This window comes from Dipteris shenzhenensis, chromosome 1 (assembly GCF_047967505.1).
Source record: "Dipteris shenzhenensis isolate YYH24624 ecotype China chromosome 1, Dip_SZ_1.0, whole genome shotgun sequence".
NCBI lineage: Eukaryota > Viridiplantae > Streptophyta > Polypodiopsida > Gleicheniales > Dipteridaceae > Dipteris > Dipteris shenzhenensis.
Genome location: NC_141596.1, coordinates 37,303,571 through 37,318,191, shown reverse-complemented (window position 1 = coordinate 37,318,191; position 14,621 = coordinate 37,303,571). Strand labels below are relative to the sequence as shown.

At 41.4% G+C, this 14,621-nt stretch overlaps 1 protein-coding gene across 1 annotated transcript; it reads right to left on the bottom strand.

The window, feature by feature from the left end:
* Positions 1–5,660: 5,660 nt before the first annotated feature.
* Positions 5,661–8,828, bottom strand: LOC147905773 (putative inorganic phosphate transporter 1-3). The gene has a single exon (XM_087381732.1). The coding sequence runs from the start codon at positions 7,814–7,816 to the stop codon at positions 5,948–5,950; it is 1,869 nt and encodes a 622-aa protein (XP_087237858.1). The 5' UTR covers positions 7,817–8,828; the 3' UTR covers positions 5,661–5,947.
* Positions 8,829–14,621: the final 5,793 nt, after the last annotated feature.

Sequence of the window (14,621 nt, the reverse complement as noted above, 5' to 3'; positions counted from 1 at the left end):
TACTATTATTTTCTGCTCAACCTTGCCACCGTCCTGGACAACATGTCTGTTCAACCACCCTGGTTTAGAACAATCACATAACTGGCGATTGAGCTGAACTAGCCTACGGTTGCATGCTGTTCCAACCACCGAGTTGGTTTAGGACAATCACATTTAGTCCAAGCCTTGTTTAAGAAATGAAACAAATAAACTATCCCAAAGCTCAATCACAAACAACCACCGAGCTGGTTTAGGCACCATTGACCTGCGTCATTGACCTGCATTGTATCTAGCATGTGTATGATGCATGTGTATGATGTGCTCCTCAAACACCTTGCATCCCATTCGCTTCTTATAGATGTCCTTTCTATTTGAAGAAACTCTCGTAGTTTCGTGCCAAAATGTCGTCACTATAGCAATGACTTCTGCGCGTAGGCTATCTCTCCTTTTCTTGCATTCTGTTGAAGCCCATAGACTTCTCAGATCAGGATGAATGTGCATTGCTTCTTCTCTATGTTCAACCGCTAGAGCCACATTGGTCCTTCTGATTGACAACATCTTTGACATTGTGTGCCCAAGCCATTTCTCCTTTGTTTCAGGGGACACCAACATAGCCAATGTCGCCCTCTTTGTAGCTAGTTAATCTAAGGTGTGCACCCCTTTCACTTTCTGTAGGCCATTTCCCAGGTTGGAGAGCATCGCCTCTTGGGTGTGCATCTCCTGAGGTGTTGGTAGGGTTGTTACGCTATGAACTTTAGGGTGCATGCTAAAGCTTGTGAAGACTTGAGACTTGTAATCACCTAAATGGCTTGATGTTGCTTCCTTGAATGCTCCCACCAATCATGACACCACAACTCGTGTTTTAAACTTTGATGGCAAAATGATTGAATGTGTGCATTTGCAACCACTTCTTGCTACTGCTCTGCAAGGAGACTTCTTTCTTCTCATTGTTTCTCCCTTCGCAGATGTTGCAAAAGTATCTTCTGTTGCCAATTCGATACCATGCCAGCACTTTCCTCGACCTGCACTTTGTTCCTTATGCCTTAACCTGGCTTTTTGGCTTTCCTATCTTGTAACCTCTGTCTGCTTCTCTTGCAAAAGTATCTTCTATTGCCGATTCGATATCGTGCCAGTGCTTTCCTCAACCCACACTCTGTTCCTTATGCCTTGACCTGGCTTTTTGGCTTTCCTATCTCACAACCTCTGTCTACTTCTTTTGCAAGCCATGGCGAGCTACATGTTGCCACATACGCCATGGCCACGATCCGTCTAGAATAGAAATAGAGAAGCTAGCTGGTGAGGCAAGCAAAGAATAGAAGACAACTTAACCCAAAGAAGACAATGGCAAACCAAAGTTTGCACAAGGTCACATCGAGGTGCATGTGGGTTTGTAGGGTGTTTGTAGGACAGGGCCAAGTTGCACGTACTTAAGCTTCCAAGATTTGATGGGCGAGAGGTGTGAAAATTTGAAATTCGTGGGTGTAGCAAAATTTTGGCCGTTGGTTTTCCCCCCCTCCTACAATACACGTCAACAGACTTGGATATCCCAAACAAGTGCGATGTGGCAAAAAATGCTTCAAAACACAAATAGGCCAAGGGGCATGCTATCAGGTATGATGATGTGTATTATTAAATGCAATGACCTTTGGCATGCTTATGAGTCATATAGCAAGCAAGTGCATTGAAAAAGAAACAATTCAAAATTATAAATAGTGTTGGATTTATTAAAATATATTTGCACATGCACAAATTGCACTTTTCCAACTTCTTCCATTTTAGGGTGAATCTAGATATCTATACCAATAACTATCAATGTTTTAAGACCATCATGCACTAGTCCCAATAGTTTGGATTCCAATTTTTCAATCCGTTTTGGTTTTCAACAAATAAAAAAAAAGCTATGGATCGTGCCCTCAAATGGGTATGCATCACTTTAGCACAACATTGGAGGCCCATTAACCCATGCATAATGATCTCATTTAGGTGTGTCCTTGGGTTGAGGAGAAGCTCACATAGTGCACTTTAGAATGATTACTTGGTTGCATGTATATATAGAACAAAATTTTGATGTTTTTGAATAAATTGCTATATCCTATAGTCTTCAGGATGCATGCTTCACATGCAACATAGCACTTGTAATGCTTTAACGGTCTCGTTCCAAATACTTATTCCATAATTTATTGCACTCATGTTCAAGTTTGGAATGTGTACTACAACTTGAAGACAAAGTTTGCCGAATTCTATTGAGCAATCCATAAGTTATGGGTCATGCAAGATACTTATATATAGAAAAGTCCCTGAACCTCACCAAAAATGGGTACACCCAAGCAAACAATGACCCTTACCTTCATCTTTTGTTACGACTCTCTATTGTCACTCAATGTAGCTTTGCATGTCATTTGTTCCAACTCTTCATTTTGATCTTTGCCTATGTCATTTATTCCAACTCTCTACTTTGAGTCAATGTGGCTTTGTTGAGATATGCATTAGCTACTGTAGAGCATCATTTCCTGTGGTCATTGTAAACACACAGTAGCTAGTCATGCTCGGGGGGTCACTATGTATAAACCCCATATATCTTTTGCATTCAAGGCCTATTTGTAAAACCCCTTATTAATAAGATGCACCCTTTTTCTATTTAATCTGAAAATTTTTTCTCCATATCTTTTTTATGGCACCCTTCTATCAGTGAAAATGTGAGACAAAATGAAATTAAATATATCCTTATGTTGAACCCATGTGATAGTCACACATATTATTGAGTGACCCCCTCGAGTAGTCATGTACGTTGTCCATAGAAGTCCTGGTGGAGAGTCTCACAGTTGTCATTTGAGAATTCAAAATAGAAAGTAGGAGAGAAAGAGAGGAAGAATGAGAGTTACAATGAAACATTAAACCCATGTTTCTAGCATTTACATGTACAATAAAAACCACTATATGGAATAAAAATCTTAATAGATGCACTCCAATGTATGCACATGCTACATACCTTTTGGCTTGAAATCCTATAGCCTCCAGACTATGTGCCACATAGACTCAAGAATGTCTTTTGAAATACAAAGAGGAGAGTCTCATTTAAAGCACCTAAAAGTAATGTCTTAGACACACTTTTTTGGTCCACCTTACCTTGCACAGATGTGCAACACATTTGGTTGAGCAATTGTGGCCAACTTTTCGCAAGACTGTAGAGCTAATGTGAGGGATACAAATCTCACTGCAAGCAAAATGGATTATGTTGGAACCATACAAGACATTATGCAAGTGAACTCTAGCAAATTCAAAGTATTTATATTTAATGTGAAATAGTTCAAAGTCATTTTTAGAGATGCTCACACTATAGTTAGGTAGGATTGAAATGCAGTTTTTGCCATTCTAAGGGACGAGAGAGCGAGTAGAGGAAAAGGGTGGGAGGGAGAAGGGAATCCAAGGAAGAGGAGGGGGGATCATAGATATGGGAAGAAATAACTTTTATACTCAAGCCAGCTTATATGAAGAAGAGTCTCTATGTGTCCCCCTAAGCAGGATGAGGGATTCTTTTGCAGGTAATATCTCATCTTCCTTCACCCTTGTACATTTGACAAATGTAGATTCTTTTCTTGAGAGATTGCATATTTCATTAAAGCTTGCATGAACATATAATAAATCATTTCAAACTATATTTTAGTCGGTTTTTCAACCCAAGTGAGTAGACTACTAGTCATGGTTTGTGATTCTAGTTGCACCTAGAAAGCAACATGTATTTGAAAATGTGGAAGTGGAGCATGAAATGGAAGATCAAAATATTGGAAGCTAGCACTTCCAATACATGTCTTTTACAAGAGTTTTGGAATGTGAAGATAATTTGAGCTCCTCACACGGTTCTCAGACACTAATTTAGAAGAACTCAAGTTATATGCTCAGATGTGAGAGACCTGCCCACAGATGATAACGAGGATGTGCATCAATCTCATGATGGTGGCTTGGAAGATTCAAGTAAGGCTTTGATTGATCAGAGAATGGGGGACAACATTGCTAGAAAATACTTTGGTTACATTTGACACTTATCTAAGAATGTTATTGATTAAACTTTGTAAATTATTGATGTTGTGTTATTTTGCAAAGCCTTATCGATGCAAATTTTGATGCTAATATCGATGTTTCCTAGAGTTTTTGACAGTAATATTGACGCTTTTATAATGAACTTTTCGATGGTATTTTTGATCATAATAGTGACCTTTTTTCTAATTATCGACACTAATATTGACCCTTTTATCAATGCTAATATTGATAAACATAACCCTCACACTAAATTTGACCGTATGGGCCTTGAGATAAAAATCTCAACAAGATGCATCGATGCTGGTGTGAATGGTAGTATTGAGGATTGCCATTTAGGTTAGCTCTTGTTATGATAGACAAGAGTATTTGGTGAGGGATACTCTTTTACAACAAACAAGCACATGGGAACACAGTGCATATGTCGAACAAAAAGAGCATACCATGTAGAAGCACACCACTTATGGATCAACACATGTCCACCTTGCCACCCATGGAAGTGCCCAACACATGTTAGTTTTAAATTTGATAATTATTAAGAAATACCTCACTCAAATTCATGCTAATTTCATATTTTGCATTTAGAACTAGCATGTTTTATAGTCTTACAACACAATAATATACAAGTTATAAAATAAAAGAGAACATTCCCATTATAAGTGGCAATTCTTTGAAAACCAGCTCTAATTCATAACTATCTAGCTAAATATACAGATCTAGTTCAATGTATATTCCATTCTTAGAATATAATGTGTGTGTAATCAATTAGCATGTATGATAAAAGAATAGAGCAAAAGCATATGAACTTAATAGCAGCTATACGAATAGAGAAACATCATATGAACTTACTAGCTAAAAGAATAATGTGAAAGAATGACTAATGGGCTCTGTCAACGCGTAGGAATAGGGATGAAGGGCTAGGTAGTGCTAGTTCAATAGAAAACAATCCTAATAATAATAAAGTACCATCATTTTGAGATAAAAGTAGTTAGTATACGATGCAAATATCATTTTGTAATGTAGTTCAACGTTAAAAAAAAAAAGCTTGTTGCAAATGCAATCCAATGCTTTTTCAAGAAAATAACCTTTATAGGGGACAATATAGTTCAATGTATAAAAAAAAAGGGAGTTGGAGCTTGTTTGGGATCTAATCCAATGAGTTTTTAGAAAAATAACCTACAACCCCCTTATCACTCGTTTATTAACAAAGTTTTTAAATTATAAACATCTTGATTTATGTCGAAATCGTAATCCTTACACCCACACTTGGGAGAAGTGTTTAGTGGAACAATATGATGTGCATAACTATTGAGCTGTACTAATCCTCCATCACCATAACATGAATTGTGCACTCCCTTTGTCTTTTGCACGGTGATGAAGAGAGGGGCCAATGACCAAAGAAGGCCTTATAGAAGCCAAGCAAGGTATGCTGCAACTATGAGAGGGGTTGAGGACGCAGTGGCAGCCTAGTGGTAACCAAGGCAGCAGCCCTTGTTCGATACCAAGAAGCTTGTTGCATAGGTAGAGGGCGACGCCCCTCAATAGGGCCAAATGGGTTAGGGAGAGAGCGAGGCTCCTCAATAGGGCCAAATGGGTGGCTGAGTTCGTTCAAAAAAAAAAACTAATGGTAGGGGAAAAACTAGTTCTAGAGTTGAAAAAATGTTTTCTTTACTAAGTGCCTTCAAGGAACCATACTCTTAATAAGACTCTTAAGCAAAGCGAATTGGAGCAATGGCCTTCGCTCAATTCTGCTTCATCTTGAGGTGGTGCTTGCAATCTCTACTTGCAGAAGCAGTTCACGTTGAATGTATTTGCTCAATTCTGCTTCGGCTTGCAACATTCTCTAATTTCAGCTTGAAGCAGATTAATTAGTAATGGCGTCAATGCATTTCAATGCCTCGCGTCGGAACTGAAGATGCAAAATGCCTGCGATTTACCGAAGCAGTGTTCTCACATTTTTGGAATCATCCTCTTCATAAAAAGTTCGTGACTGTCCGGAAGTATGACCGTCAATGAGGTGATAATCTTCTTGCTCAGCGTCGTCCTCATCATCTCCGGCGATCTCCTCCAGCGATCGGCCTTTGGTTTCTGGCACCAAGAAGGTGCACAGGAGCCCCGCGGCGTTGCAGGCGGCGAGCACGATCAAGGTGCGGCTATGGCCGATGACCTGCGAGTCCCAGGCGGGTTGGAAGCCGAAGGCCCCGATGATGGCACCGAGGCGCCCGGCCCCGGCAGAGATGCCATGGCAAGTGGAGCGGAGGTGGGCGGGGAAGATCTCGGAGGGGAGTATAAAGGTGGTGCTGTTAGGGCCGAAGTTGGAGAAGAAGAAGGTGCAAGCATAGAGGGCGACGAAGGCGATGGGGGGGGCTTGGGTTTGCCAGTAGGAGTAAGGGATGGCGATGGCGAGCATGAAAGCGGTCATGAAGAAGAAGCCTTGGAGCTGGATGGTGAAGCGGCCGAGGAGATCGATCGTCAAGACAGTAGCCCAGTAGCCAGGGACGGTGGAGCAGAGGGCGATTAGAGCTTGGCTGCGAGCGATCTGATAGACCTCCTCCATGGCGTTCATGGCGGATGCTTCCGGCAGCCATCCGATGGCGCTCAGCACATCTCTCTGGAAGAGATTGCTGCTGTAGAAGGCTATGTCGACGAAGAACCAGCAGCTCGCCGTGCCCAGAAGATGCTTGCCGTGCTTTCTCGCAAATTTTGCAGAGATCAATCCATAGCCAGAGCGCCTATGAGCTTCGACTATGGCGTCGGATTGAGCTACTCGAGCTTGCTGATGAATTCCGGCTATGGCGTCGGATTGAGGTCCTTGAGCTTGCTCATCTTGTCTTCCCTGCAGCAGATGCTCGTTTTCATCCAATCCATCGCCGTATAAGCTTTCCTCAAGACTTCTCGCACCGGATTTTTCGGCTGCTTGTTCCTGCTGCAGCATCGTCGCCATATCCTTAGAGCTTCTCGCCCCGACTATGGCGACGGACTCTTTTGCCTTGGTTACGCCTTTTTCCTGCTGCAGAATCTTCGCCATGTCCTCGGCCGCCTGCTGCGCCCTCCCCTCCACCAACGCTGTGTAACGTGCCGTCTCCGGCAGCTTCGCCCTCCAATAATATGTGAGCGCTGCGGGCAGAGCTCCGGCCATGAGGATAATCCTCCACACATAGTCTGCCTGCGGGGGGGTGGAACCTTGGGGGTCTTCCGCGAAGGAAGGCGTGGGGAAGGCGCCGTTGAAGGCCGAGGAGACGAGGATGGCCACGGCAGCTCCGCCGAGGATGCCGATGCCCTGCATGGCGAAAACAGCAGCGATGAAGGCGCCTCGAGTGCGAGTATTGGCGTACTCGGACATGATGGTGGCAGAGAGGGGGTAGTCACCACCGATGCCCATGCCGAGCCAGAAGCGGAAGAAACAGAGCGTGGAGATGACGGTGGTGCCGGAGCTACTGAAAGAAAGGCCGGAGGCGATGGAGCTACCGACCATGAGGAAGAGGGTGAGGCCATAGACGTGCTTACGGCCCAATTTGTCACCGAGCCAGCCGAAGAGGAGCTGACCGAGGAGGGTGCCGACGAGGGCGACGCCATTGACGAAGGAGGAGGCAATTGTGGGGAGGGTGCCGGGCTGATCATCGTCTGTGGAGGGATCGTAGAAGTAAATTCGACCCAGGAGCCTGGTGACGGTGGAGATGCAAAAGAGATCGTAGGCGTCGGTGAAGAAGCCCATTCCTGTTACTACAATCGCTGTGAAGTGATACCATTGCGTCTTGGCCTTGTCCAATGCTTCCAGCACCTCCAATCGTTGTCTCGCCATCGATCAATCAATCAATCTTTGACTATGATCGATTATTTTTAGCAAGCTTCTCTGATCATCGACTGAATGATCGATGATCGATCTATCGATTTGTAGCTAGCAAATTTTGATCGATCCGTTGCAGCTATTCATGATGATGGCATCGATCATTAGCTACCCTGATCATCGATTGATTGATCGATCGACTTGTAGCTAGCAAATTTTTGATCGATCCGTCCTACAGCTGCTATTGATGATGGCACTAATCACTAGCTACCCTGCACTCCTGTAATCAACGATCGATGATTTTCAGCAAGCTTAATCTACGACCATCGACTGATCGATCGATCGACTTGCAGTTGGACAATTTTGATCGATCCGTCCTCCAGCTGCTGTACAGCTTCCCACGTCGATGATCAGGCAACTCGATCGCTCTCCCTTACCAATCGAGCTAGCTTCCCTGATCAATCCGACCCTTCCACACTCGAAGCAATCCTATCCTTCAATCGAGCTCGATGATTTTCAGCAAGCTTCTCTCATGATCGACTGATCGATCGACTTTCAGGGAAGCACATTTTGATCGATCCGTCCTCCAGCTTTTGATGATGGAATTGGTCACTAGCCGATCACCTTCAGCTTCCTACGATGACCAATCAACTCTCCGACCCTTCACTCGTCATCACCGATCAATTCGAGCTTTGATCAAGCATCCTCGCGCCTCATAATCTTGTGCTCATGCGTGCAATCCGATCTCTAATTTCATCAACCTTAAAATAGTTTTCAAAGCTGTGGCAGCAGCCCCACATTGCAGAGCTTTTGCTCGAACTTTCGGGTAGCTCCGAGAACTCGATCCCACCAAGCTCGACTCTCGCAGCTGATTCTCAACCAAATGGCTCACTGCACTACATCAAAAGAAACCTTCAAAATGAGGACCTGTCGTGATTGCAATAACCCGATCAAGCAGGAAATTCTGCACACATCCGCACAACTTCCAGAATCTCGACCTCGGAGCTCTCTTGAGCTACGAAAGAACCTCGAGACCTAACGAAGGAATTTGCTCCAAAAATTCAACGAGTTGGACTGCCGTGCTGAAATCTATTTCGCGCTGTCGAATATTCTTGTTTGGATCCGCACATTCTCCAGATTCCAAACCATTGGAATTTTCTTTTCACGTGGACAGCTTGTTACTTACCTTTGCATGATTCATTTGAAAACTCCCAATATATTAATTTATGAAGTTTCAACCCTTCAAGAGTTTGGTGTGCACCAACGGCCTGTGAGAGGTAGTGAGAGAGAGTAACCAAAAAGCTGCACGGGCAAAGTATGCAATTGGAATATGTTTGTCAACATAAGTCCCATCCTAAATCAAGTGGTTAGAATGGGTTTAGGATCAAAATATCCACTTTTTCTCCCATCTTGGAGAGTGGCTTCAAGACAATGGGAGTAGAATGGGTACCCCTTTTTTAAGGGTTTGAAGAGCATGGAATGATAACGTGTGTCCTTGTCCCCACCTCCTTAACACATGAAATGATGCCATGTGTCCTCTCCCACCCAACCCATGCCTAGTTCTTTTGACTCTTAGCACATGGTGAGACATGAATAGGATAGAAATACATTTGAAGATGGATGGGACCACTTTTTCCCATTCCCATCCATTTGCCTTACCCTAAGGTTCACCTCGAGGAAGAAACTATATCCTCAATGAAGAAATGTTGTAGTCATAGTGAAGTAGACATAAGTAACTTCTTCTTTTTTGAAATGCTAGATTTAGTTAGTAGAGCATAGTAGAACATAAGTCACCCCCTTATCTTGGGACTCAATGATTTAGCTAGATGAGTGCCATGTGATGTTGATCCGTCCCCCAAGCATTTTCTCATCGTGGATAAGTCTGAGGTGGCAGCTGAGACGTGAAGTTTTTGTTCCATGGCCTGCATCATTTCTTTTCTTGGCTTCATGGTCATGGACTCTAGGCAATCTTCATTAGACGTTTCGGTAGTGGACTTGGATTTTTTCTTTTTAGAGCACTTATCTCTTATACTGGCTCTTCCATCATCATTGTTGATGCCAGAGTTGGTCATGCCATCCTCGATGTTAATGGTTGTCGCATGGGTAGCACTGAATGTTTCGTAACTACTAATCTTTTTTATGTCTTTGCGGATTTTCTTCCTTAGGCCTGCAATGAACCAGCGCGTGAGGTATATAGCATCGGGGCATGGGTCACATTTGGTAATTAAGCATTTCATCTTGCCCAGGTACGTGCATACATCTTCTCGACGACCTTGTTCGAGCTTGCTTAGTTGGAGAGTGGGATCACCTTATAGTCTCTCCATTTGAAAGTGCCTCTTGAATTATGTTTGCAGAAGGCCCCATGTGGCTCTTTCTTCCACTAGGGGGTCTAGGTACCATTCTGGGGTCTCATCGATTAAGGCCATGGAAAACCAAGCGACCTTGGTTTCATTGGATTGATCTCCACCAACTCGGCATGCGGCATCAAAATGCTAGAGGAATCGGGTTGGATCACCCCTACCATTGTATTTGGGAAGTTCAAGTTTGCCTAGGGGGGGCGCCTGTTTTGATTGTTATTGTTGCTGCCAAAATTGTTGAGGGTTAAAGAATTTGTTCCCCTTCGCTTCGAGTTTAAGGTCACCATCATTGCGACGGTAGTATGCCATGTTGTGTCGTGGAGGAGTCAAAGGATGTGGCTAGATTTCAAGGGGGGGAATTCGGGGCAGAGGGTTGTTAGAGGCGTTGACCAGAGCGTATTTGCATGCAGATTTGACGAGAAGTGGAACGTGTGCCTCTTTCGCAAGTACGGGTGTTGATGTACATGTGCTAGGGGGGTTAGAGATGCATTAGTATAGTAGGGACCGTCGTGTTAATAATGTGCCTAGGATTGTCCCATGTGAGTAGGAAAATATGTCGGTGTAGACGGATCATCAATTGGAGGTCAAGGCGGAAATTTATGAGTGAATTAGTGCAAAAAGGGGCCCACACGAGGGCACAAAATAACGAGTGCAAGGGATCCTGAAATGGTTTGATAAAATTCCCCGTATCGTGGTGTTTTTGTGTGTGAAATCACGGTCCAGTTTGGCTACCAAATGGATGAGTTTTGATGCATTGGAGTCGGGGTAAAATGTGGCCCTTTTTTTGTGTGTGTGGGTGGGGGGGTGGGGCTTTTGGCAAAAGTTTGGTGTGAATGGGCTTTAGAATTTGAGGTAACTAGACTAGGGTAGTCCCAATTAGTCTAACTAGCCTATTACCCTAACTGTCCAGTTACTCAAATTGGCTAAGTACTGGGACTAACAGTTCGTGTAACCTAACCTAACTATGGTTAATACCAACTAAGGTTAATTTGACCTAGGTTAATACTAACTGAAACGCAGTTAACTAACCTAACCTAATCGGTTAGTCTAACCTAACCTACATTAACTAACTAGGGCTATGAGCTAGGTTAGGGTTAGGGTAAGGTTAGTCCTTTTTAACAAAAATTAAAAAATTAATAGAAGGGGGGGTGGCGGTCGCTGTCGGTGAGGGTGGGGGTGGAGGACGAGGAATGGGGGGAAGGATTTTGGCCCTAAATATAGCTTGGGTCATCATATGTCACTCCCTCATTGAGACGAAGATTTAGGTTCTTCATTGTTTTTTCCTTTCTTTGTAGATGAATGACGTCTTTTTCGAGTACTTGTAGCGATAGTAGAACTTGGTATTGCAGCTTGTGAAGTACTCGCCTTCAGCATTTGGCATCATGGTTTACTTTTTAGAGACTCTATCAAAACTAGTCCCTGTACGATGGTACCTTGGAAGTATTCAAGCATTATCTTTGACATCATTCTCTTTGCTTCCACAATGGGGAATTGCTCCCATACAAGTTTGAGGATCTCTAATGCAGGCATCAATTCAAGAAATTGGTTTGTTTTTTGAGGTGGCATCACAAAGTGCTTTGCATCTTTCTTGGATAGCACAAACTGTCTATTGCCAATTTTAGACGTGGTGTAAATTGTGACTAAAGTGTTGTCCTTCCTTATTGTGATTTAGAGCATAGTGCCCCCTTGAAGGACATTGCGTTTTCCAAAAGTTGCACCCCATGGCTCTTGTTCCTCAAAATCCCTCTTTGTCATCACTAAGAATAGCTTCTCTCTTTTTTCGACCAAGAACCAAGCTCTCTTAGTGGTCTTAAGTACACTCCATTGTGAGAAGTCCTTTGGGGCATTATCTTTTCTATCATGCATCAAGGTCATATCATTGACAAATACTAAAACATCAACATCCATGATAATCTTGGCATGCTCCATGATTGCTACATACAAAAACAATAAGGATAAGTCCTTTTATATAGAATAATAAAATATTTTTTGACAAAAGTACATTATGTGTCATTGACAATCTATCCAATGATACAACTATCACAATATGCCCAATGATACCACTATTACAATCTGCCCAATGATATAATTGTTACAATCTGCCCGATGATACAACTGTCACCATCTAAGAATAGCTTAGAAGGCATAGCCTAGAAGACCTTACAAGGCTCAAATATATACATAAATGATTTTAAAAATAATGGGGATAGCCTAGAAGGATTTACAAGGCTTAATTATGTGTGTAAATGTTTAAAAAATCATCAACCATTGATGGCATTTTTAATCTGTTAGTGATAAAATTGTAATCTTCTCTTCAACTGCCCTGCACACTGACACAACTGTAACCTGCTCTACACAATGATTTCAATTTCAACTATCTTGCACACTGATACATACACTTGCCAATATTGAACTGTGCTCGTCGCTTAAGGGTTATTGTGAGTGTGAAACCACATGTGAGCGAAGGGATTGACTCTGATTAGGAACTAGGGAAAATTTGAGCATGGCTTTGATTGGCAACTTGGAAACTTGTGTCTCCTCTAAGGCAAACTAATTTAGGTTATAAGTGTATATAAAAAGTAAATTTAAATATCAATTTCAAGTTAGAAGGTAACTGCTCTCTAACTACTAAATTTATAACCTAAACAAATATAAATTTAAATTTTTGAAAAGGAGAGAAAAAAATATAACTTGAAATTTTAAATAATTTGATTTGAAAAAATAAATCTCGAAGTACTAAATTTACAATGCAAATAAAATCAAATTTAACAAATTGAAAATATAAATAAATTTAAATTTAAATTCCAACTACCAAATTTTAAACTTCAATAAAATCAACTTTACTAAACTTAAAATGTAAATAAAAATAAATATATTATTTTTTAAAGAACGGGAAACTTAATTTTTTACATTGCTTCTAATTTAATAATTATCTAACTACTACATTCAAATTTTGAGTAAAATAAAAATTTGCCTTTTTAAAAACTTATTTCTAAATTTAAAATTTAAATTATTTTCATTTCATTTTTAATAATACTCGGTTCTTACTTAGGTACGATTTCAAAAAAATATAAACTAAAATTTATAAAATTGAGACAATTTTAAATTTTTTAAAAGGTTGCTTCAAAATTCAAAATTTAAATTTTGAGATGCTCTTCTCTCCACGATTTTGACGGGTTTTCTTAAAAAAAAAAGCATGTATAGACCTATTTATGGGACAAGGTTATGGTCTTCAAGACATCTCGAGCCGCCATGCACCAGGAGCAATTCACGTTTGATTGGGTCACCTATTGAGATAGTTTCGTCATACGCGTACCTTGGGGTTGTCTTCTCTAGGCCCATCTGACTACGAGACCCGCAATGTAGGCCCGCTTAGGCAAGGGATACACTTCATTGGCCAGACTAGAGAGGTAGTGCTTCTGCTTGCACTTTCAAGATCCACGGGCTAAGGGGTTGCTTTTTGACTCCTTGGTTATGAACACTTAACATTGATGACCCATGCGTGTTCATGTGTGTGCAATGTAGTTATTTATTAAAAAAAGACATATAAAGACCTATTTATGGGACAAGATTTGATATAGTTCTTGGGCATGATGTGACTTAGAGGCATACCAAGTTTCAGTCCATTAGGAGGTATAAAGCCCTGGATTTGACCTTACCCTAGAACAAAAATATTTGTTGTCATAGTGCGGCAAAGAAAGAGTTATCTACTGTAAAACAATATGCTATGCTACTCAAAATGCAATAGAACCTAGCCATAATCTTTATGCCATCATATAATAGATTCCTCTATAAATTTTTGTCTTCTTTAGACCATCGATGCCGAACATGGTTATGAAAAACCAACATTGGTGACCCTCACGTGTTGTAGTGTGCGCAATGGGGATTTGTAAAATAAAAAGGCATGTATAAACCTATTTATGGGACAAGATTTGGTATGGTTCTTGGGTAAAATGTTATTGAGAGTCATACCAATTCTTGCTCCATTACAAGATATAGAGAAAAGATTTGAACTTAACCTATCAAAATGTTTTAGCTCGCGATGTGGCAAAAGAAGGGTTGTCTACCGTAAACGAATATGCTATGCTACTCGAAATAAAATAAAACCTTAAAAACATCTCTATTCCATCATGTATCAGAATCCTACCAAGTGGCATCTTGTTTGGACTATCGATGTCCAATATGGTTATGAAAATCCAACGTTGGTGACCCACACGTGTTCTATGTGTGCAATGAGGTTCTTCAAACCAAAAATCCATGTATAGACCTATTTATGGGACAAGATTTGATACAGTGATTTTTTATAATATGAATGAGAATCATACCAAGTCTCGGTCAATTACAAGATATAGAGACGTGGACTTGACCTTACCCTAGCATAAATATTTATTGTCGCAGATAGTGTGACAAAGGAAGGGTTCTCTACCCTAAATATGCTACGCTACTCCAAATGCAATAAATCC